Genomic DNA, 26,862 nt, shown 5'->3' with positions numbered 1-26,862 from the left:
TCCCAGTGCACATGTTAGTGTTGGGCTCGGCCAGCGGACCGCACACTGCCGTGCCTCGGCATCTTCAATCTGAAGCATCCTGGACGTTCCTATTATATTATTTGCGAGGAATTTTACTCACATAATCCTGTTTTGTCTCCCACGGTACAGGTCCTCGAGTTTCGACCAATTCGCTCGTACGATGGCTTCCAAATTGCAACTTATTTAATTTAAATCCAGGTAATATTTAACGTAATTGAAAATTTGGTATTAAATTACCGTTTTTGTTTGGAAAAAAAGTTTTCTTCGAAATAAATGAGTTATTGAAAGATAAGGTATAAAAAACAAATAATATTATTATATATATATATATATATATATATATATATATATATATATATATATATATATATATATATATATATATATATATATATATATATATATATATATATATATATATATATATATATATATATATATATATATATATATATATATATATATATATATATATATATATATATATATATATATATATATATATATATATATATATATATATATATATATATATATATATATATATATATATATATATATATATATATATATATATATATATATATACAAATGAATTTATCTATATTTAACATAAATGAATTAAAAAATAAAAAGTAAATATTTTTTTTCACTTTATTAAATTAAATATGTATTTAATATGTATAAAACAATGTAATAAATTTACAAAACGCAAAGACGTGAACAATAATTAAATCTTAAAAATTAAAACGTATAAAAATACAAAAAACTAATTTATAATTTTCAATTAATACAAATCGATGAAATTTTCAAATGCTTACTTTAATACAAGGCTATATTATTGTAATGCTATATTTATAAAAATACAAACAAATACGGTATACAATGATGTGTTGTACCCACTGCATTAACCAAATTATTAATTAAATGTTTTTCTGAATATTTTTTTATTTGTTTTTCGTTTTACGGATGCGAATTTTGCAAAATAAAATGAGGAATGAAAATATTGATTATATCGGCTGTTATAAACACAAAACGAGTCTAATACAATCCTTTATAGCTTGAGTATGTAAAATTAGATATTCCTCCCGTCTGAAAATGATCCTTTCGAGTGACCATAGATAAAGATATAACGCACACTCCTTTCAAGAACGTCATAAATCAAAAATCGTAAATTTTCAGTTGTGCATGGTTTTGGAATGCCGAGAAAATTTACTATACCCAGCAAAAGCGGCATATTTTTAACTTAATATTTACGCGCTACAGGGCAGAAAGTGTTGTTTTTGCATTTTGAAGTAAAGGTATCGTTTAATTATTTTTTTAAATGCACTAAATATTTTTCAAATGTAAAAAAAAACCTTCAGTTTTTACCTAAAAAGGTCTGTTGCACAGTAAAAAGTTCAAAAAGTGGCTTGATATTTATTTTGAAAACATTGTGTTAGAGGACGACCGAGGAAAACTTGGCACAATCAGGTATGTCAAATACTTGAAAGCGGCCGGGTCAGGAGTTGTAATAATCGTCGGGTATATATGTATGAGGAGATGCATGAATGTAGAAGAGGCAAAGAATGTTTGCAAAGACAGAGTGGTGTGGTGTTCGATTCTCTCTGCCTACCCCTGCGGGGAAGCGGCGTGATGGTTAGGTAGTTAGTTAGTTAGTCATTGTATTATATTTTTAAACTTTAAAAACGATCTCCTGAAAAATCAAGTTTTTTGAATTAATGCGTTCTTGAAAGGAGTGAGCGATATATGCTCTTTGTTTGTGGTTCTAACTCTGCATATGATATTCCATGCGTCGCGTGTCTAAATTGAGGTTAAACGATAAAATTTGGATGCTCTTAATACAGATTTAGACGTAATAGGGCCTTATGGGCATCGTGTGTTGTCACCAAGAGGTTTCCCCTTGCAGCGGGTCTTGTAGGTCGGCCACCCGAAGAACCCCTGTTTGTCGTACACGCGCTTGGCACATCTCACGTCATCAGACAAGTCGTCGTTTAGAAAATCTAAAAAAAAATATTAAACATAAAATAAATAGATTAAACATCTGGCAAAAAGCGAGACAACAATATTTAACTAACTAACTAACCATCACGCCGCTTCGTAGAGAGCTTCACGTAGGCAGAGAGAATAGAACGCCACACCACTCTGTCTTTGCAAACATTCTAAAATGAAACATTCTAAGTGAAATAAATTTTCTATGTTGTTGGATATAGAAGCATGGGGAGAACGAGAGAAAATTGGCATGATCAAGTATTTTAAATACTTGAATAAATAATATTAAAGTGGTTGGGTCTGGAGTTTGAATAAAGGGCAGGTATGTGTAAGGAAACGCATGAATGTGGAAAAGGAGAAGATTGTTTGCAAAGACAGGTTGGTGTGGAATTCTATCCTCTATGCTTTCTCCTGCGGGGAAGCGACATAATGGTTTGTTAGTTGGTTCATTTTAAGGTAAAGTAATAAATACCTAATATATTTTTTCAATTTGTCAAAGGAAATACATAATACCACTAAACGTCCCAAGGGCACAAATTTAGACTCTTCACACTCGGTGTTTGAAAATGATAGGGAATGCATCAGAATACATGTCATAAAAGGTTTAAAAAAAGTTATATTATATAAATTTAAATAAAAAAAACTGAACGCTTACCCTACATAGGAATGACGAAAAAATATTTTACAATATCATTGAAACGATGTCTCATCATACTCGTATATACATGTTCAAATTATGTTAAAACTGGATGATGTTCAAACCCTTTGTACAAAAGCCAGCTTTAAATATTCACTATCAAAATTTAATGAAACTTTTGTTCGTAAAAAAGCGCCAGAGCTAGTGAGCTGAATTCGAAACAAACGAAAAATACGTAGCGAAATTAAATTGGGTGTATCAAATGAAATGTCGCTAACCTTCACATTTCATTGTACATAGTCCTCCCCTGCGTCCTCTTTTGCACCACTCGTTATTGTTGATCTGCGGAATAAAACATTATTTAATGTATCGTAGTCGTACAGGAGAAAGTGACCAACTACCAAAACGTAAAATGTTCAGGAGGGCCATTTAAGTCACTTTTGCTTGGAAAGAAAATAAACATCAATGCAGTTAGTCATTTTTACTAAGTCAATATATTATCCAAGTTTAAAATCGTTTGGGATTTTTTCAGGACAATATTAAGCTAGTAAGATAGCAAATAGTCAGTGATCACGTTTTTGTTAAACAATGCACTTGGTCACTTTCTGCTGTATGACTACGATATGTGTATGTGCTTGTATCACATGTATAATAACTAACTAACTAACTAATAAACTAACCATCACGCCGCTTCCCCGCAGGGGTAGGCAGAGAGAATAGAGCGCCACACCACTCTGTCCTTGCAAACATTCTTCGCCTCTTCCACGTTCATGCATCTCTTCATACATACCCGCCGATTGTTACGACTCGAACCTAACCTAACCTAACCTAACCTAACCTAACCTAACCTAACCTAACCTAACCTGACCACTTTCAAGTATTTGGCATACCTGATCGTGCCATGTTTTTCTCGGTCTTCCTCTGCTTCTTTTCCCACTAACATTCGCCTCATAAATTTGTTTTACCGTTCTTCCTCACTCATTCGTTCTACATGTCCAAACCATCTCAACACACCTTTCTTAATTTTATCGATAATGCTTATCTCAGCATTGCATTCCTTCCTTATTTCACTATTTGCACATCTATCATACATCGTTTTGTCGCACATTCTTCTGAGAGATCGCATTTCGACTGCATTCAGTCTACTTTCATCCTTCGTATAATATATATGTATATAAATAACCTTGAAGTTATAATTTGTCCTTTTAAGGTTTTTTGTTGATATTTTTGTTAATATTTCCATGTTAATATTTTTTATTTCTCAAAAGTCTACTTGTTAAAAATTTCGATTTGTAGTAAATAGATACATCATGTTTCTCTATCGTCATCTCGTAATAATTTATGCACAGAAAGACATTTGTACATTCATCAAAATGTCATTATCACTCGTAAACAGCACTTTATTTCAGTTTTTGTGTTTCGAATTCCAGTTTTGACAGATCTACTGAGGGTGGGGGGTGCTTCGAGAGAGGGAGAAGAAAGATGGACATATCCATACTATTATTAATGTTACTGTCAAAATAGGAATGCGGATATTTGAAAACTCGACTGCTGAATTTGAAGTCTATGATGCAATTATATAAAAATATTAGGGGTAAAAATTGTTCTTAAAATGTACCAAATTTATAATTTTTTTAAAACACAAAGGTTTTAAGTATTATTGGATAAATTAATGAAAAACATAGTTTTATAAAATATAAAAATAAAAATCCTGTTTGAACTTTTGTGTTTTTTAATGTAAACACGACTAATTTCGAGGACGACAGATGTTCCCATCGTCAGGTGAACTTAATACAATATTGTAATTTCACTTGTAGATGAGAACATTTATAATTTTCAAAACTAGTCGTGTATACATTAATAAACTCGGGAGTAAGTGGTATTTCACAAATGTTTTATATGTTTTAATCAACATATAAAATAAATGACATATTCCACAAAATTAATGCCAAATCAATAAAAATATCCATTAGGAAATGTGAAAAAAAGTAAATAAAATCGGAAAATCATGACAGATGATTAAATGTTACACATTAATTGAACTAATAATTCTAGTGATCCTTCGTCATGCTTTATATTTTTCAATACAAGTTGTTACTGCCATGAATTTTTTGAGTATATTATTACTCACAGAGTTTTTTTAGGTACAATTTTTCACAAATAATATCATTAAAAGTTTATTTTTTCACACATGCTAACTAAATTGACTACATTTAGGAGCTATGTATATCAATATTTAATTTATGTATCATTATGTGTAGATATTATTCATTATATACAGATGTTCAGATATAAATAAATCTCGATAGCGAAAAAGGATTATAAATCCGTAATTATTTAATATATTTCTTTGTTGTATGATTATGCTTTTGAATAATTTTTAATTGAGTTCATGACAACATTGAGAAACGTTTTTAGCCAAAATGCAGTGATTATGAGTTATTAAAAAAAATGAAAAAATGTGTGTTTTTAAGATCTGTGATTTGTATTTTATTTGTTTTATTTTATTTTAAACATATACAATTACAGCTACAATTGTACTATGGATATGATAAAATATCGTGTCTTTTAATTAGTATTAGATATTTTCCTCGTTTGATAAATATTGGAGAACAAAATAATCATGTTTTTTACCAGTATATGTTGAGAATCGCGTATTTCGGACAATGGCAGTAACTTGCTAACCATTGTTGGATCAAAGCCACATAGTAATCTTCCTTAGTACCCCATACATCACCATAAACTTTCTGGTGAATTGGATTTTTACCGAGAACTTGTATGAAAGTACACGGTGACTCGTTCAGAATGTACTCACATGTGAAAAATAAAACAATCAAGTTTAAATAATTCAAATAAGTAAAATTTCTTGGATGGATTTTTTGTTGCCGTTATTTTAACGAAACTAGTAGATACTCGAAGCAGTTAGTTATCGATGACTGCTATTATTTGCTAGTACCGCAACCTTGGAGTATAACAAAATATTATGTATCACTGAGATATCAATCCTTATTTACTCGCACCATATTTATTGAGAATTTTAATTTTAATTTAGTATTATTTATTTTTAATTTTTAATTGTAGACATTTATTTAAATCACATTTTTACACATTTAGAACTTTTTTTTTGCAGATACCAACAACGATTTTAACCTAATAACACAAAAAAGAGAGTAAAATTAAGAATAGTTTTAAATTCTGGAATTTGCATTTCAAAAATAGAAAATGGCTTGGTTCATATTTTTGAATGTGTTGTTATTCAAAAACTTTTCACCCCTAGTTATTTTTATATACTTTTCCTCGTTTTACACGAAAAATAAATCAATCGTTTTACAAGTATTTATTAGCGAAAAAAAAAGTTTCTTTGAAAACAGTCCAAGTCAAGAATATTTAATTTTACTTTTAATAAAAATTTAATGTTTTATAATATCTGAGTTTTTATGTTCGCCTCCGTAGTGTAATGGTTACCACGCTCGGCTACCGTTCTGGAGGTCCCGGGTTCGATTCCCAGGGGGGTCAATAATTAAAAGTGATTTTTCACTCTAATATTTATTCCATATTACCCTGGACTGGTACCCGAAGCGGAGGGCTGATCACCTTTCCTTCATGTGTTAACGATCAAGATAACACTGCGTTTGTATGATGCAGTGCCCTATGGGGGGCGGATAAGGGTTTGAGCGAGTGAGTTTTTTTGGAAAAAATATTATCCCTTAAATTTGGGTGCAATAAAAAAAGTTTTTTTTTTCAAATAATGACTAGATTCGTTTTTGTAGTAAGTATGCTCACTTGAGCAAACTAATTCTATTTAATGAAAGTTTACTTATCAGGATTATTTGTTGAAAAAGTGATTTATTGAGTATTTATGAAACTTTATTTTTGAGTACAAAAATCATGGCACACCCTATACTAGCAAAAAATGTAAATCTTATAGAGTGGGTGAAATCATCTTACTTGTGAAAAAGCCACCCATTATAAATCATGTTACTCACGGTTACTTAGGTAACTTTGAAGTCCAAACTAGTATTAGATATTATGAGATTAGCTGTTTTAGTACTCGTTTACGATACAAATGCGGTCATTAGTAGATTTTATTTTTTAACATCTCATCAAAGATGAAGAAGAATATGGAAGTCCGGGCATTTACGGGGGTGACAACGAAGTGATAACTCAATAACATTCACCAATTCTACCCAATATTGATAACCACACTATCCAAATTCTTCGAAGTTCTACATATATATGAACCAATTTTGAAACATTATTCTTGAATCACTAGAACTTAACTATAGACATCTTTTGGTGAGATGTAAATAAGCTTTTTATTGAGCAGAAACTCTTTAATTAGTATGTGAGGTCCGAATCCTGGATTATAATCACACACATGAGAAACGCCAGAAAATATTATTTTTATTTTCATTATTTAAGCTTATAATTTGATAAGATAATTTATTTACAACATTTTGAGTGTGTCCAAATACTTGTTCACAAAATCTGAATAATCTGTAATTACAGGAGTTATTCTCATTTTCTCAGATTTTTTGAACAAGTATTTGGACACACTCAAAATGTCATTAGTAGATGCCAAGATTTTTTTATTATTAACGAAAAAGTTAAATATTTGTGTTTTCATTATGTCCAAAAATACATCGATTTCATACTATGACCTGATGTGCAAGCCGACAGAAAAGCTTGGATACAGTTTGTGGACTCCATATGCTACGCACAGGGAGCGATAGTAATTAATGATAATAAAGCACAAGAAAAAATAGCAACAGCAATAATTCTAGTCGACAAGCATTACTTGTAACGTGTCTTACTATTAGTGACGTAGATATAAAATAGTAATGTGACAAAAGGAAGCTGTGTAAGAGGCATTCTGATAAGTTGTATGTAATATAATACTCAGGTTTACAATTAACATAATCCGATTGGTAGTGAAACGTACAATTTGTTTATGGTAACCATGAGTTACAGTTGAACGGAGGCTGTACTTGTACAGTACCCTGCCATAATATCATGATAATTCTCAATCGTTTGGAAATCGATTTATCGTTAATATTATATAAACATATTTTCATTCATGAATAAATAAAAATAGGCCATGAATTATATTATTGAAAAAATAAAAATAAAACACTTGTAAAATACCACTTTTGAGTATATTTATGTAAACACGATTAGTTTGAGAACTACATACGTTCTCATTAATAGGTCCAAATACAAACTGCTTGTTTTTTTTACCTATTGACGTGAACTTCTGTATTTAAATCACAAATTTTTCCATAAACTGCGAAATTAATTATTAAATTAATATGTGGGTACTTTAAAAAAATTGATATCAAGTTATTTCACAAAGTTATTGTCAAATCAATCAAAAATATTTTATTTTGTAAAAGTATTTGTTTAAATTAATAACACAAAAGTATATTTTGTCTTAAAAATATTGTTTTCGGAAAAAAGACAAGTCCTCGTTTTATATTTTGAGGTTATAAATTTTTACAATTGTTTAATTTTTTATTGCTTGCAGAAACAGATTGGCGTTCTATTATCTCTGCTTATCATTTGCTTATATTATTAAATATTTTTTTAAGAAGAAAAAAATCTGAGTAATTTTTGTTTAGAAAGTGCTGTGATGTTGTTGTGAAATTGAATTTTTATTATTGAAAGTATACTTTTATTCACAGGGAAGCCGTTTTTGGGGTTGAAGATTTGGTCGAATTAACATAATTTTACATTAAATCAGGTTTATCATTCTTAATTAATGTTTTACTCAGAAAATGCCACTATTTCTTAAAATCTACTGTGACACAAGAAATAGTGGTATTTACTAAGTTAAACATTTATTAAAAATGGACAGATATTACCACAAAGTGACTGCCGTATCAGTTAATGAAATTAATCATTCTTATTCTCGAAAAGTATTACTTATTATGTATCATTTGTTTAAAGATACATAAAAGTATTATTGCTCTATAATGAAATTGTTTTTGCGTAAAGCGAAATTCACAATTCTATTATATTCTGGCAAGCTACTGTGTTAAGTTCGCATCGAAGGATGAATATTGGTACAAATCAATGTAGGAGGGTGTTATAGGCAAGAATTTGCATATATATCGAGGTATTAAGCTTCCAAAAGCTCCCACCTATGAATCTGTGTGATGAAATGCTTTGTAGAGTGATTTAATAAAATCATCGGATATAAGCTTTAGAATTCGAAGGGTGGTAGGTTTCTCATACTCAGAATATCACGTTTGAATTTACGTATGTGTACACAAAATAATGAAACTTAAAAAAATGTTTTAAATTGAATTTAAGACATTAAAAAAAACAATTATTTCTTTTTACTACGCGGAAGATATGTACTGAGTATTATTTTAAAAGTATCTGAGTGTGTTTTTCTTCTTCCTTTTATTACTTATTTGTAGGCATTCTTTTTTAATTTCATTACATTTATTAAACGTATTTCAACTTGATATGAAACATTTGTGGCTCCTCTTTGTATGAAAGAAGATGCAAGTCTGAGCTTCCCAGAGCTTATGGCTTGGCATTTGTCTGGCTTACGCGATCACTTTATACACTCGTGTAACGTTCACCATTTTGCCCATAATTGAACATCCATAGATGTTTATTAATTTTTAAAATCTGTATTTATGCATTGGTCTCACGTTCTCTCAAATATCGGTACTATTTTCGATACATATGAAAATATTGGGGAATTGATTAGTAACCTTTTTTATTTTAAGCATAAGTGAGATTCAATCAGAACTAGTTCACATATTTACACAATTTTTAGGAGACATGAAATAGCATTTCAAATTTATGTTTGTTTTTAGATACTTCTACCATACATGTTCAGACATGTGTGCATATGTACGAACGTATCAATATACTATTGTGCGCAATAGTTCGAGGACATTTTTTGGTCGCGTAAAGTTGAACGACTCCCATCTCGTATCTCCCGTTGTTAATCCATCACCTTCCAGTCGGGTGGACTTTAGGAAGTGTTTAGGGTGGGTGAAGTCCAACCCGACTCTAACTGCCGTTAATCATCGAAATAATATCGCCGGCGACTTCTTTCCACGCTACATTTCCTGGTCCAGCCCTCATCCCAGGGCTGGCACGGGAGTATAAACTCTAACGATGGACATTGTCATTATAATGTTGAAAAAAGAGTAGGAGTATTGTTTTGAAGCTTTCAGTTCTAAGGTACATAATCGAATATAAGTAAACAATATCGATATCATTACATGGATAAAAAGAATATGTAATTCTGGATATTTATAGGGCTTACGACTTGTGTTACATTGTACAAGCTTGTGTTACATCATTCAAGTAACCAAGAATTAGAGAATTCTTCGAGAAATGCTAAGAAAAATGTTTTAATATTTCAAGATTATTTTTTAGTGCATTACAAAGAATATGAAGGTCTGGTTATTTATAAATGCTTTAAGCATTTGTTTATACCTAGACCTGTCAACAACTGGTTTAAGTAATCACTTTATCTTCTGCGAACTCTTATCCGCACCCGATGGTGCATACGGCACTGAATCATATAACGCCAGTTTTATCATTATTGTTAACAAATACAGGAAAGGTTATCTAGCCCTTTGCTTCAGGTACCAGTCCAGAGTAATATCAAATAAATATTAGAGTGAAAAAATCACTTATGGGAATCAAATCCGGGAACTCCCGGGTCCGCCTCCGTAGTGTAATGGTCAGCACGCACGGCTACCATGCTCAAACATAAGTACAGCATAAAGAAATCTCAATATAAATGAAGAAGAATATGAAAGTCTGGATACGACTTACGCTACACTGTACAAGCTATTAAGCAAGAAATTAAATTAAGAAGAAAAATCTCAAAATATTTTGAGATGATTTTTTATTGACCAATTAACATGCTTTAAGAAGAAGAATACAAAAGCCTGTGTATTTACAAATAGGTACTTTAAATATTTATAGTCGTTAAATGGTGAAAAAAACGTGAATAATAAATTTACATAATTGTTACTTATTTATATTTTACTAGATAAATAATATTACTTCTTATCTTTGTTTCAGGTAATTAACACACAATCATATGGAGATTTTATTTGAGGTATGTACCTATATTTAAGTAACGGACGTAACGAATTATTTTTTTGGTAAGAGTATATTTAGTAAATTCAAGAGTCTATTTAAAATATGTTTAAAATCCATTAAGATTTAGCTGAATATTTTATCTCAGCCTTGGATTCTTCCTTAAATCTTCATCAAAACATCTATCATACATCGTTTTGCCACACATTCGTCAGAAAAATCGCATTCAATCTACTTACGATTACATTTATTTAAATACACTTTTAGTTACAAGTTAAATTTTTCTAGGTAATTGTGAATAAGGGATAATATAAAACATAAATGGATTGCTATTGAAATTCATTACGCCATTTTGAGGGTGTTCAAATACTTGTTCATAAATCTGGATTATCACCTATTATGAGTTCTTTTATATTCTTTTTTTAACATCTCAACAAAGATGAAGAAGAATATGGAAGTCTAAAGTAAAGTGTGTAAAGTGGCCACTTAAACCAGCCTATGACGGTCGTTAGCCCCGTAAATGCCCAGACTTATATATTCCTCTTCATCTATGTTGACGTTAAAATGAAGTAGGATATGTCAAAAAAATATAAAAAAAACATTAAAAAATGCATTAAGAAAAATAAGAAAGTTTAAGGAACTAAAAACATAACTTTTCTTTTATGATCCACCATAAAATGAATTAAGAATTTTTCGTCGATTTTAAAAGTAGATAAATCATTTTCCGATGATTTTAATTTTTACGAGGCACTACTGAAATCCTGAAACTTTGAAAGTTTATTTTTTTGATAAGGGTAGCTAATTCCCCGTAACACTAACCCGAGATAGAGTAAATCTACCTGATAAACACATTTAATGACGTAGCGATTATTATCAGCACTTTCTCGGCTGTTTGTTCTTTTAAATTTTATTACAAACATAAAAAGGAAAACTTTTTGGAAGAAAAATGTAGCAGTCGGAGATAAAGGTCTAAGTTATGGAAGTAAAATGTACGTACAATTAAATTTTGGATTATTTTATGTAAGGTAAAGTTGTTTTATGTACCCTAGTTTATATTATGTTGCTGTTATGAAGATGGGAGCTACCGACAAATCTAAACTTTTAAGTAAAAAAGCTTTAAGTGATGTGGTTTCCTTGAATGTTTAGTTTAGGTCTTTTAAGGATATATTATTACGTAGTTAGTTGTTTTTTTAATCTTAAACGTTACACGTGTGTAAAGTGATCTCTCAAACCAGCCTAAGACGATTGTCAGCCGCGTAAATACCCAGACTTCCATATTCTTCTTCATCTTTGATGAGATGTCATAAAATAACATTTATATACACATCGGGTAGAGACAATTCCATACATTGTACATTATTGCCTTACAGAACCAAAAATATATACAAAGAAAACTGACAAAACAAAGATAGTACAAATTGCAAACAAAAAATAACAAGATAAAACAAAAGCTCCAATATGTATCACGTCAAGTTACACAATCAAAGACGAATTACCCAAATCAAATCCCTAAACGAAAAACATCTACCGCTCTTGTTAGGCTGTTCAACGCACCAATAATCTTCCCCGCAGATTTTAACAACGGAAAAACTTAGTGCATTATTATTAAAATTTGTTGTTTTGTAATTATGTATATGATGAAATAAAAAAAATAATAATAAAAAAAACAACTAAATGAATAATAAATAAAGTATGTGTGAAAAAAATGTTTTTACAGAGTGGCACAAAATATATGTTACTGGCATTTGGAATATATTAATTTTTTTGCTAATGGCGTCGTATGTCAATCATATTATTTTAAATTATTAAAATTTGTTGTTTGTTATTATGTAAAAGATGAAATAAATAAAAGAAAAAAAAAAAAAAACAAATAAATGAATAATATACAAAGTATGTGAGAAAAAAATGGTTTTACAGAGTGGCACAAAATTTATCACCCTTCGGTATATGTTATAAGTTTTGTAAATGGCGTCGTACGTCAATCATATTTTCAATTTGAAAACCAAACAGCTGCAGTATACAAACAAATTGATAAAACGGGCACAAATGTGTATCTACACTGACGGCAGCCACTTGACGGAAATTATCTTTTCCACTTCACAAACAAAACGGAAAGGTGCAAATAAAGATCTACATAGCTCATTACTTTTTTTATTTAATAAAAAAATTGAATGTAAACAAAATAAGGTTATTAATTTTGCACCACCCTATATCTGTTCGTATACTGCAGCTGTCTAGTTCACAAATTACAAATATGATTGACGTACGACGCCATTTGCAAAAGAAATAACATCTTCCGGTAAGGTGATTAATTTTGCGCCACCCTGTAATTAGAATAGATGAGTCATGTTAAACAGTAGCAGCCTTTAATTTTAAAGAATTGAAGCATAACATAAATAATAAAAAAAATATCACGACTATACGTGACCATAAAGGACATATGTATAATAAGACGTACATATCGCTCACTCCTTTCAACAACGTCATATTTCAAAAATCGACAATTTTCATTTGTGCATGTTTTCGGAATGCTCATAAAATATACTATATCTCAGCAAAAACGGCATATTTTTAATTTAATATTTACCCGCTAAAGGGCAGAAAGTGTCCGCCTCTGTAGTGTAATGGTCAGCATGCTCGCCTACTGTTCTGGAGGTCCCGGGTTCGATTCCCAGGGGGGTTTAATAAAGTAAATATAAGTGATTTTTTCACTCTAATATTTATTCAATATTAACTGGACTGGTACCTGAAGTGGAGGGCTGATCACCTTTCCTTCATGTGTAATCGATCAAGATAACACTGCGTTTATATGAAGCAGTGCCCTATGCACCATTGGGGTGCGGTAAGGGATTTAAAAAAAAAAAAAAAAAAAAAAAAGGGCAGAAAGTGTTGTTTCTGCATTTTGAAGAAAAGGTATTGTTTAATTATTTTTTTAAATATACTTAATTTTTTTCAATCCTTAAAAAGATCAGTTGCACAGTTTAAAGTTCAGTAAATGGTTTGATATTAATTTTTAATACATTTTATTATATTCTTTAACTTTAAAAACGATCTCCTGAAAAATTATGTTTTTTGAAATATGACGTTGTTGAAAGGAGTGAGTGATATGTAAGTTATACTGTATGGCGTTCCACCCCTTTTGCGTACCCCTACGTGAATATAACATAAAATAATGGAAGTATATAAATTTTCCAGTTTAAAACACTTACCATAGTAAGTATTGTAATATTATAGTAATAACTCCGACATAATGTTCGTGCTTGGTGCGGAGAGAAGCTTATTTTATATTATGCAATATTAGGGTCACTGGTCGCCAAAATTGAATTTGCACCTCGCTAAGTCAGGTTTGGTCCATTCTCTCGTAATATGAGTCTGTGTGCGGATGGGTTTGATTAAGTAATGCACATATTACACTGCACATTCTAATGGAACCACTGACATTATTATTTGTACGACCCGCAGATAGAATTCAGCAAAAGAGAGAGTAGATTACAATGGCTCCAAGCAAAAAAAGATACTAATATTTATAATTTATATTTGAAGCACTAACTTTGTAATATCTCATTTTATAATTAAAATGTTCCTTTGTTTTAAAATTACAAAACATTAATAGTGATTTTAAAACAAAGATACTAATATTTATAATTTATATTTGCAGCACTAACTTTGTGATTTCTCATTTTATAGTTAAAATGTAACATTGTTTTAAAATTACAAAACATTTATAGTGATTTTAAAACAAAGATATTAATATTTATAATTTATATTTGAAGCACTAACTTTGTGATTTCACATTTTAAAATTAAAATGTAACTTTGTTTTAAAATTACTAAACATTAATAGTGATTTTTAACCAAAGTTACATTTTCATTTGCATATATAATATTTATTCTTTTAATTTTATAATTTTTACTAAAATTCAAGTAATATTAGTATAAAACCACGCATTGATGTATATTAATATTACTAACATTTTTGTTGAAAAAATATAGAAGTAAAAATGACCAACCGTTATGTAAATGCTTTAAATATTAATAATATTGAGAAAATTTGTACTTTTATTTTAAACATTTCTCGTTAGTGGAGTGACTGTTTTTTTTAGTTTTTTTTTTTTAAATATGAATACAAGAATGCTTTATAACTTGATGAATTCAGTCAAAGTGTTTAAAAACATATGTAAGCGTTTGAGCTTTTTCCAACATTATTTTTCGGTCAATTTATTATCAGTTTTTACTGAAAACAATACTTATAATATAAAAATAGAGACCATTTCAAAAGGGATACATGCAATTTTAGTACACTTAGGCAAAAGGTAAAAAGTGTTACTAATAAGTAAGACGCCAATATTTTTTTAGTTTCTCTTAGTGCAAAGTTTTTTTAAGAAACGGTTTTAGATGGTTACCGTATTCATGGCTTCTGAACGTTAAATTTAAGTTCAGAAAAAAAGTATCATTTGCGTACAAAAACGTTATGATTTTACTTTATTTATTTTCGATCCTTTATATATGTATACTCGTATTATATTAAATGATTAGAATCCTATTATGTTCTTTCTAATATTTTTTGTTTGTTTTTTTATTCAATTTAACAAAATATCGTTCAAGTTCTGACAGAAGTCAAAATTTTACTCAAATATAAAAGCGTAAATGAGTATTTTTTATATAAATGTATTTCACTAATTCAGAAGAAATAGTTGAGTCAGACATTTGACATTGTCTGACTTAACTATTTCTGTAGTAGATAATAATACAAGAGACAATTTTTTAATTTGTTAAAAAATATTTACTCATTTTACAAAAAATTGTAATTGGTGACTTTTGACAGTTCAAAGAAGATACTCGTGTATTATTTTCATTGGTATAAAATTTAAGGATAAAATCAATTATTCTTTTACATAAATTGTAAAGATCAATGAACAGAAATGAAGGAATTGGTAAATGACCTAGAGAATATTGTATAATATTTTTATTAAATTTTTTGTTGGCATATTATATTAAAATAGATAAAAAAGGACATAAAATAAATTCCACCCACACGACATATGTATAAAGTGGCTAGTAGGCTCCCCAAAAATATGCAAAAGAATTTATGATTTGTATATGTTATATGCATGTTATGTACGTATACATTTAAAAAAAATCAAAATAAAAAAAAAGAAAACCTGTTTACATTTGAAAGCTTCTTTCTGTGTTTTTACTTTGTAAGCTATTAAAAACAATGTTTGTGTAATATTAATTTCCAAAATAGATTACTCGCTTTTTGCAAATGATCTACCGCTAAACTTTGTTAATGCTTGGATATACTCGTATGTGCGCTCACAATACGTGTGTACGTAGGAACTGTACGAAGTAACATACACATCAGATGCAAATAGTTGTTGTTTGCGCATTATGTTAACTGCATATTGCAGATTATAAGTGCAGAGGATGCATTTCACACGCTGCAATAGATGTGTCTGAGTCAAAATTAATTACTCGAACAACGCGACTGCAGGACAGGGGGGTTTCTCGCGTGTGTTAAGAACTTTATACGTTCAATAAAATTTTAAACATTATGTATATGGACACCGTGGTGAAGTTAGGTAGACATTCGACAGCGATACTGACATCGCGGGTTCTATTCCCGCTAATTACAAAGTTGATTCCATTAAGTTTATACTCGTCTTGGCGTTTGTGGGTATTATAAAGAGTTATATGTTTTGTTTGATTTTTTTCTACAACAAAAATGATTTAATACTATACAAGTGATTTTGAGCGACCATTGACTGAAATTACTATGCATTTTTTTATGATTCACCATGAATTATATTATAGCAAGCATTTTATATGGTATTTGTAAAAAAAGTGTTAAAATTACAAAAGTATCAGTAATTCCAAAGCCATACTCACAAACCTATTAATTTACAACTCGCATGTGTGAAGAAAAAAATTTAAAAAATAGTCAGCCTCCGTAGAGTAATTGTCAACACGCTCGGCTACCGTTACGGAGGTCCCGGGTTCGATTCCCAGGGGGGGTCAAAAACAAAAGTGATTTTTTCACATTAATATTTCTTCAATATAACCCTGGAATGGTACCTGAAGCGGAGGGCTAATCACTTTTCCTTCATGTATTAACTATCAAGATAACATTGTGTTTATATATATGATGCAGTACCCTATACACCATTGAGTTGCGGATACGGGTTTGAATTGAATTGTGAAAAGAATCCATGACCAATACATTTAAACAATTTTTAGAAATTAATGCAATATACAGGTTGGTTGTTCTACGAGTATAATGGGCAGAAAAGTGAACGTAACACAAAAGTATAAAGTAATCACTCAAGCCAGCCAAATGCCAGGTTATAAGCCATGGGAAGTTCAGATTTCGATCTTTATTCCTGTAAAAAACTGATGATTTTTCAACTCATCTTGAGACACCTAAAATATGTTTTTATTTCATTATTTTCAGTGTATTTCAGGGTTGTCAATTTTCATTAAAATTATATAGTATTTCAGTTGAAACACCCCTAAGCTTAAAATGCAAATTTGTCATATGCACGATTTAGAAGTGAGCGCAATTTCCCGATTTTCGTTATCGGATTACGTTAACTGATTTATCCGCGAATTCATAATTTATAAGCTCTTTGTTAAGTTTCTATCAAAATGTTATTTGATCGAGTATAATATTTCAATCACCCCGAAAATCAAATAGAAACGTTAAATGATAATCAGCATTATTTACTTAACAAATACAGGCTTGATTCATTTATTGCAGTCGTGCGTATCTCTTAATCATGCAGTATGTGAATATCTATAAAAATAAAAAAAATAAAAAATCGTTTGTTTAAAATATTAAAATTCCTAAATTCATTCATCAACTGATTTGAAATTATAACTCACCGTTGCATTCGAATACTCGCATGTTTTTTTATACACACATATCGCTCACTCCTTTCAAGAACGTCGTAAATCAAAAATCGACAATTTTCAGTTGTGCATGTTTTCAGAATGCTCAGAAAATCTACTATATTCCAGCAAAAGGGGCATATTTTTAACTTAATATTTACCTGCTACAGGGCAGAAAGTATTGTTTTTGCATTTTTAAGAAAATGTATTGTTAAGTTATTTTTTTAAATACACTAAATATTTTTTAAATGGAGAAAGAACCTTTAGGTTTTACCTTAAAAGATCTGTTGCACAGTTAATAGTTCAAAAAGTGGCTTGATATTTATTTTTAATAAATTGTATTATATTTTTAAACTTTAAAAACGTTCTCCTGAAAAATCACGTTTTTTATTTATGACGTTCTTGAAAGGAGTGAGCGATATGACAGGTGAAACATAATTTTAAATTACAATTTTTATGACCGCAATGACAGTGTCATCTGTTGAATGCAACAGCAAAACTAAGCATTGTTCTTGGGGGACAGCGTGCGTCTTAAATACTGCTGTTACTTAACATTATTAATGTTTTATATTGATAGTTTCAAAGTTTAAAAAAAATATTTTCACATATTCAAGCATTGTTAAATATGTGTTCTCTATTTTATTTCTTTTCTATCACCAGACTTAGTCAAAACAAACGCGTAGCAATACAGGCTAGACAAAATTCCATGTTGTATACACAACAAGGCAGTGAATAAAAATAAAATGATATAAAAATAAATATAAAATGAAATGAAATAAAAATATTTTTATCCACTAACATTGTTTTTTGATCCACTCAAAGTAAATGCTTTCAATATTTAAAACAAACATAAAACCTTAACCATATAATTATTTTTATAAAACAATACTTAAACTCAATAAATAAAACCCTGAGATGAAGATCGGCAGCAAGATCAAGATATACAAAACTTGTGTCCGACCCATCATGACGTATGGAATCGAAAGTAGAGCAGACACCGCTGCCACAAAAAACACGCTTAGAGTGTCAGAAATGAAGACTCTGAGAAGCATAACAGGCAAGAGTCTTCGAGATAGACTGAGAAATGCCAAGATCAGGGAAATATGCGAGATCGAAGATGTCGTTAGGTGGGGAAGGCAACGAAGAAGACAATGGTATGCGCATGTGAGGAGAATGGAACCATCCAGACTCCCCCACATCGCATTGTACGGCCAACCCCATGGTAGACGACTCCCGGGCAGATCACCAAAGAGATGGGCCGATAGCTGGGAATCGACGTCGCAGGAGGCTAATCCCTCTTAAAAACAGGCCGTAAGGCCTACAATAAGAAGAAGAAGAAGAAGAAGAAGACTTAAACTCAATAATCAAAGAACATCGTAGCGGTCTTGTTAGTAATCATTTTCCGGAATTTGCAAATCACATTATAGATACAAATCACTCATTCCACTCTCATAAACTAAAATTATTACACCTTGAACAACATAAAAGCCAAATTATGAACTATTTATAAAATTAAAAAATTCAAAAAACCTGAATTCCAATAATAATTTAATAAATAATATATTGTTTCAAAATTCTTCACCTTTGCTTTCTATTTTTCCTTTATTTTCAAACTCCGCCCCCTTGACTAACCCCCCCCCCTCCCCCCTGCCCCTGATTCACCCATCTCCTTATTTATAGAACAGTTTATTATTAATTTTGTTTTAGTTTATATTTCGACCTGAGGATGGAGGCTTAGCTTGCGAAAATAGTAGTCGTAAATAAACTCAAGTATAAAAACAAGTGTTTTCTTAAATAATATTAAACTCATTCAATTTAAATTAATTTATCAGAAAAAATATAACTAAAATCATGGTTTTCAACCCCTGCATTTCTGAAAATTTTATCTAGCCTCACATCAGCCTGATGATGTTGGTTACGACGAAACCCGGTCGCTGGTTAAATAAAATTTATTTGTAAACTATGTGGATGTTTTTTTTTATTAAATATTCCTTTATGTTACCTGGAAGAGGCCAAAGCTAGTGCTGTTTCCATGTACTGTCACTTTGTTGGTTGATCTTCCACTCTCATGTTCCAGAATGCACATCCCTGAAACAAAAGCAAAACAATTCTATTAAAAAAAACAATTAATTATTTTTCAAAAAGAGTTTTGATGTTATTGTTTTTCAGACAAACGTTCTTTTCTTTGTTTTTCGTGTGTTTTTCGCAGATACTTTGGCACATTTTACAAAAATTATAAAATTAAACAACTTTGTTTTGTTTTTAGGATTTTGTGGAAGTTTTTTTAGTAAGGGAATGTAATTAATTATGAGTATTTTAATGTTTTTAATGTCATAAAATTTAATAAACCCTGATAATGACAAGGTTTTTGTCGAAACCGGTAGGTTAAAGTGTACTTATAATAAAAAAAGTGGTTAAAACAAAGTTGTTAAATTTTATACGTTCGTTGCTTAGATTAAAGGAAATCGTTTAACTAGCAATGGTTCTATTATAAACGGTTGATCTGTAGTAAGAAAAAGAAGTTTCTAATTTAAATACACTTGGTCAAGTCAACTATGTATTTCTTAAAATCTATCGCGAAGTGTAATTTAAATTAAAAATGATAATATAATAACTCATTTGGTCAAATATCGGGGTGCATAAATATTTATAATCCTTTTAAAATTAAACAACTTACATTTCAACCACTTTTTTATTGGTACACTTTATCCAAACGGTTTTGACCTTGTCATCATCAGGGTTTATGTACTAAATTCTAAAACATTGAAATACTCGTAATTAATTACCCTTCCCTTACCAAAAACTTCCACGCACTCCGTACACCATATGAAAATATGATTTCAAAAACTCCTAAATGTTATTTTTAAATGTTATTTAAATCATGTTTTCAGGCGTCTTCCAGTACGTAAAATTATATTTATAGATCATGCGTTCATCTAAATAAAAAGTCCATGTTAAATAAAAGCTTTCTAAAAACAACCATATATGGCTCCATTAACCTCATACATAAAGTGCCATGAGATTTAAGATAAATGATGAAGTTCCAAAAAATTTAGTATTTTAGTGTGGTTTTATGGGTAGAATGATGAATATAACACGTGTGTAAAGTGTGATCCTTAACCAGTCAATGACAGGTCATAAGCTCTGTAAATACCCAGACTTCCATAGACTTCTACATATTTGTTGAAATATCCAAACATTTTATTATTTAAAAAATAATTTAAGTTGTGTTACGTTAATTTAACTATCCAAAGTTTGGCAGTATTCAATAATTATGAAGCAAATTTTTGGTGCAAAAAATAGAGATAAATCGAAGTCAAGAGAGAGATGTCAAAATGTTAAAATAACTCTTAAGTGAAGAAACCCAGATTTGTGAACAATAATTTGAACACAACGAAAAGTATTGTGAAGTTATATTATAGCCTCGCATTTGCTTAAAAGGGATAAATTCCGAAAAATATTTCTGTTACGTATATGCAGTGTATTTATTTTTTTTGTTGATAAATGTAAACTTTCCCGAATCCAAACAAATTCATAAAAGTCCGCTGATCACCGACAAATTCCTTGGCGAATTCCGGCCAAACTTTGGCTCAAACAATCGCCGTCTTCTTAATGATGTATGAAATTAGCCGCTACTGTACAAGTATGAGGCAGATCAGGTACAATAGTTAGGTAACTTGCCAGGAAAGTTTTTCAATAAAGAATGAAGATACCGAGCGATACCACCAACTTGGGAGTCGGTACATTAATGCTAGATCGCAGCAAACAAGCGATCCCGTAAGAAAGATAACGGGCTAATCCCAAAACGGGGCAAGGGATATTCACGAGTATTTTTATTTTTGAAAATGCCCATACATTTTACGAAATATACTACATAGAGTCTAAAAAAAAGATTTCCCTTATATCATGCCTTATACAGTTGGCACAAAATTGATCACCCTAGCGGAAGATGTTATAAGTTTTGTAAATTACGTCAGTCACATTTGACACTTGGGAACTAGACAGCTGCAGTATACAAAGAAATGGATAAAACGTGCAGAAATTTGTATAAAAATTGGCGACAGTCACTTGACAGATATCATCTTTTCCAATTAATAAAAAAAAATATAAAAACCAAATAAACATTTCAACTTCCCATTTTTTAAATTAAGTCACGAATTTATTTGAAAACAAAAGGCGTTATAAACCATTGAAAGATAAAACTAAAAAGATTTTGAAATATTTTTTTTTTAATGCCAGGTACTAAGTTATTAATTAACCATCACCCCGATTCCCTGCAGGGGTAGGTAGAAAAAATAGAACGCCACACCACTCTGTTTTTACAAATATTCTTCGTTTCTTTTATTTCGTGCAACTCTTTTAACAAAACCACCAATTATTCCAACTCCTGACCTGTACACTTATTAAAAATATTTAAAATATGAGATCATGCCATGATTTTTTCTTCGATTTTTCTCGTTCTACTTACAGCAATATTCCTATTAAATATATGTTTTACAGTTCTTTTCTCATTCATTAGTTTCACATGTCTACATAATTTCAACACACATATCCTTATTTTATCGATTATGCTTTTTTCAGTCTTGCATTCTTTCCTTATATCACCATTCAAACTCGATCATTTCATTCGATCTTAGATCATTTTGCCTTATTCCAACATCTTTTATTATATTATACATCGTTTAGCAGCACATTCAGTTTACTTCTATCCTTTGACATCTTCATGCTTCTATAATGTTAATTGATTTGGCATTAACTTTGTGAAATGACGTGTAGATTTATTTTATTTTTATAATTAAACACTTGTATAACCACCTACAAACTTTTACTTTTTACCCGTAGATGAAAACACCTGTTAGTTTTCGAAACTGGTCGTGTATAATGAAATAAAACTCATTAAGTGGTTATACGAGTGTTTAATGTTTCACTTCTATACATTAGACTTGGTATTTACCTAAGCATAAATTTTTATTATGTGTTCAGAAGTACTCAAAGAGATTTAAAAAATTAAAAAAAAAACTCGCTTATTTTCACTCAAATTTCTTGTTTTTTTTTTTAAATTTGATGTCATTTATTCAGAATAATTGACAGATTTTTAAAAATTATTTGTAAAATTAAAAATGGTTGTTACCGTGTTTTGTGTTTTGGCTGTCGAATACGTTATATGAGAAGATTGGGGCGTACAAAGAAGAGGAGAAGATTAGGAGTTATTAAGGGAAGTTGAAGGCACTGGATTGTTGCCAGAAATATGTTGAAATATTCAGATTAATGTTTTTAAAATGTGCCGTTTTTTATGACTTGATAACAATTGTGAGTGTAGTTATAGTACGCGTCTAGCAAAGCGTATTCTAACTGTCATTAGGAATTTTTCGTTTATGCTTTATTCCACATACATATTAGCAGACAAAAAAATTCAACAAAAATAACAAAAAATAATTCAACAAAAAATTGATATATAGAAGTATTACATTTAATCTGGGTAAATTTAAATAATATTCTCAATATTATTAATATTTAAAGAATTTACTTTGTGGTTAGTCATTTTTGCTTATTTTTTTTTACAAAAACGTTAATAATATTAGTATATAACCACTCACCGAATCGGTGAGTGGTTATATACTAATATTATTAACGTTTTTAAATAAATATATAACCATTCACCGAATCAGTGAGTGGTTATATACTAATATTATTAACGTTTTTAAATAAATCAAATGTGAATCGAATGAGTGAAGGATGAATAAAAAAAACTAATTTAAGAGGAGACTGTAGTTGGTGATAGACGCAGAAGAAGACCAAAACTTATACTGTCAAGTATTTCAAAAATTTGTAAATGGTCAGGTCAGTAGTTGGAATAATCCGTCCCTTTTTAACACAACGCGCTTTAAAAAAAATCTAGAGCGCTGAAAAGATCACTCTCTCTTTATATGACCAACCAAAAGGTTAACATAGACAAAGGAAACTATGGAAGTCTGGGTATTTAAAGGGTTTGTGACCTGTCATAAGCTGGTTAAGTGATCACTTTACACACGTGCAACATTCATCATTCTATCCATATTGACAACCACAGTACTCATTTGTAGAAACCGCTACATGTATCATTAATCTCATGACCCCGTTTTTGTTTAAATATTAAAAGTGTCTATTGTGTGATATGTGTGATGATGTGTGATACGAAATTCATGAAATTAATTTATATTTTGATCACAACTTTCATTGCAAATGAAATTGCCAAACGAATGCAAAAAGTTGTCAAAGTTACTCCCACATCGAGCGCATAAATTTTAAATTTAAAATGGATATTAAATTCAATTTGCTATAGAGAACCGAGCGATTGAGAACAAATCTATTTATCCAAATATCAACTTTGCTAAACTTACCTCATGAGATACTGTACAATACACACACACACACACACACACACATATACATATATATATATATATATATATATATATATATATATATATATATATATATATATATATATATATATATATATATATATATATATATATATATATATATATATATATATATATATATATATATATATTTATATATATATTAAACGTATGGGTAATGGTATCTGGGAACTTAGAAATGACGTTTTTTCATACATTTATTACATTTTCATACAATACTATTAATAAAAATAATAAGCTAATTTATAAAGTTCAAATACTATTTAAAGTTTATTTTAACAGGAAATTTTCGACAGGAGAATATAACGCCAAACCAATCCGTCTTTGCAAACAATCTTTATATTTTCTACATTCATGCATCTCCTTACACATACCCGTCAATTATTCCAACTCCTAACCTGACCACTTTCAAGTATTTAAAATAATTGATAATGCCAAGTTTGCTTCTATTTCTATAACATTCACCTCATAAATTCAGTTTGAATGTTATTTCTTCACTCATTCGATATAATGCTTGGAATAATGCTTATCTCAGCCTTGTTACAATAAATCATCAACTGTATAGGTTTTTTTCCACTTTTACTATATTTGACTAGTGACCGGGTTTCGTAGTTACCGATATCACCAAACTGGTGATGTTTACCAGTCAAATAAAATAAAAACTCTTTGGATATTGTATTATTATAGTAATACTTTAATAATCGAAATAGAAATAAAATAAAATAAAAATAATTACAAAAATCTGCAAACAATGCGGTTTGTTCAATTTTTCAATTTTATTTATTTATAGTTAACATACACATTACAAACTAAAATTTTTATCGTATACATTAACAAAAATAGAAAATAATCGAGAATACTATTGCCAAAGGTGCAGAAGAATCCCGCTTCGGAAAACTCCTTCAGACACATGGAACAGATCAATATCCAATGAGATATTGTTCAACATAGCGGTAGCTCTTCCTACAGGCATAACTATCAGTAAGCTAGCTTGTTAGCTAACTTGTTAAGATTAAAAACATTAAGTGAAAGAGTTGCTTACAGCTTCCTATGGTGTTCCTCGCGAATGAGTATCTGATGAGTTCCTTGGAGAGCTGGCACTTGGTGAAGGTCTTCGCTGACACCGGGTTGCTGGAAGCAAGCCAGAGTAGCATCATCACGAAAGCCAAGACCCTTAGAAGGGACCTCGAGGGCATACTCGGCTGCAGCATCCTAATATCCTGAAAACCAATATGGCTTGAACATATTCTCTCGATTTAAGCTTTGTACTCACATTTCTTGGTGGAACTACATTTTATATAATAAAATAACAACCTTAAAGTTTTTTCACATTTATTTTATTTAAAGCCAGTGATCAGGTTTTCCTTTGAAATTTTTTTAAACTAGTGATGAAACCCAGTCACTTGTCTTGTAAAAAAAAACGAAAAATGGTTATTTTATTATATTCTCTCGAGTATAAATATATCATTTCTATACAAAATAAATTCCAGAGTTCTCAACATGAGATGAAACATCTATCGTTTTTTTAATAAAGGAAGATGGAATTCTGGACATCCTAGGGCTTATTTTATCCATAGGGTATATAATCCAGTGTCTTAATAACAATAAAAAATAAATTCCTATAAAGTTTGACGAGAAAAATATGAATCTATATGAGATTTTTATTTGAACATTTCACACTACTTATCAAAAAAATAAATAATTTTTGTTGTTTTGCCAAATTATTAAAATTAATTTTTTTTAAATGAAAAATTAAAGAACATTTTTGAATACTACTTTTTTCATCCTGTAAATACTGCAAAAGCAGAACTATCTATGTAATAATTCTGAAAAAAGCTCACTGAAATTTTTCGAATTTCGTTTAGAGTAGAATTGTATGTACCAAGATAACATTGAGCGATAATAGGAGTCATACCATGAAATTATCTCGATAATAGTTAATGGGATCTTCATAATACAGGACTGTAATATTGATTTTCAAAAACTATCACCAAACTTATTCCTAAACTGAGACTCTAAACACACCCTCACCTCTACACAACTTCCCATTATTAATCAAATTAATTTATTGATTTGGCGTTTAATTTGTAGAACTCCATTTTAATTTATGTATTAATTTTAAATCAAACACAGATTTTTTGAGTCTACTAAGTTGTATTTTATTAACAAATTCGTTTGATAATGCCCTAACAAGGCGAAACAATTGTCACAATATAATTTTTTATGTATTTTTGTTAATAAAATACAACTTAGTAGACTCAAAAAATCTATGTTTGGTTTAAAATAAATACTTAAATTAATAAAATTGTTTCTTTAGTAATTTAAAAATCGCTCTTATTTTAGAAGAAGAAGGGTTCAAAATTGATTATCTGAACTAAAAAGCTAAATTAAAATTTTAATAAAATATTCAGTCATGTCATTATGTTAAAAACATGTTTTTTGACTTGGACAATGCTATGAGGGTGCTTATAATGCATTTTAAAATTGTACAGAAATTCACATTAAAAAATGAGACATATTCCTCAAAGCTTAAAAAATTATAGAACAATTTTTTTTAATACTTAAAAAAATTCATGTGTTTTTTTTATAACGAAATATATTTTAGCTTATTGGTTCATTGAAAATATTATGCTCTAACCGACGGTAAATTTGTCTGTTTTTAAACGTTGAACAATAAATATTTAAATAACGAGATATGTACGTAATTTTTAGTGTGTCACCGACGGATTTCTTATTGTTATTGAATTTTATTTATTTGCAAAATAAAGTACAAATTGACAACTGACCTGTATTTTGCGATGTAGGACAGAACGACACGATGTTA

General features: G+C 29.7%; 2 protein-coding genes across 3 annotated transcripts in view; one reads left to right on the top strand and one right to left on the bottom strand.

Annotated features, from left to right (window-relative positions):
* Lrt (Leucine-rich tendon-specific protein) overlaps positions 1-26,862 on the top strand; it is a 137,918-nt gene that overhangs the window by 38,438 nt on the left and 72,618 nt on the right. The gene's annotated exons all lie outside the window — the stretch shown is intronic.
* On the bottom strand, positions 688-26,862 carry LOC148306853 (lysozyme-like). Its single transcript, XM_088264285.1, has 5 exons — positions 26,825-26,862; positions 25,081-25,258; positions 19,616-19,701; positions 2,929-2,992; positions 688-2,024 (listed from the first exon to the last, which is right to left on the bottom strand). Exons 2-5 carry the CDS (start codon positions 25,247-25,249, stop codon positions 1,888-1,890), a joined length of 456 nt encoding a protein of 151 aa, XP_088120411.1. The 5' UTR covers positions 25,250-25,258; positions 26,825-26,862; the 3' UTR covers positions 688-1,887.

This window comes from Brachycentrus maculatus, unplaced genomic scaffold (genome assembly GCF_059751285.1).
Source record: "Brachycentrus maculatus isolate JH-2025_06_01 unplaced genomic scaffold, ASM5975128v1 h1tg000222l, whole genome shotgun sequence".
Taxonomy (NCBI): Eukaryota; Metazoa; Arthropoda; class Insecta; order Trichoptera; family Brachycentridae; genus Brachycentrus; species Brachycentrus maculatus.
The sequence above is the reverse complement of the archived record's forward strand: the minus strand, read 5'-3'. Positions and strand labels throughout refer to the sequence as shown.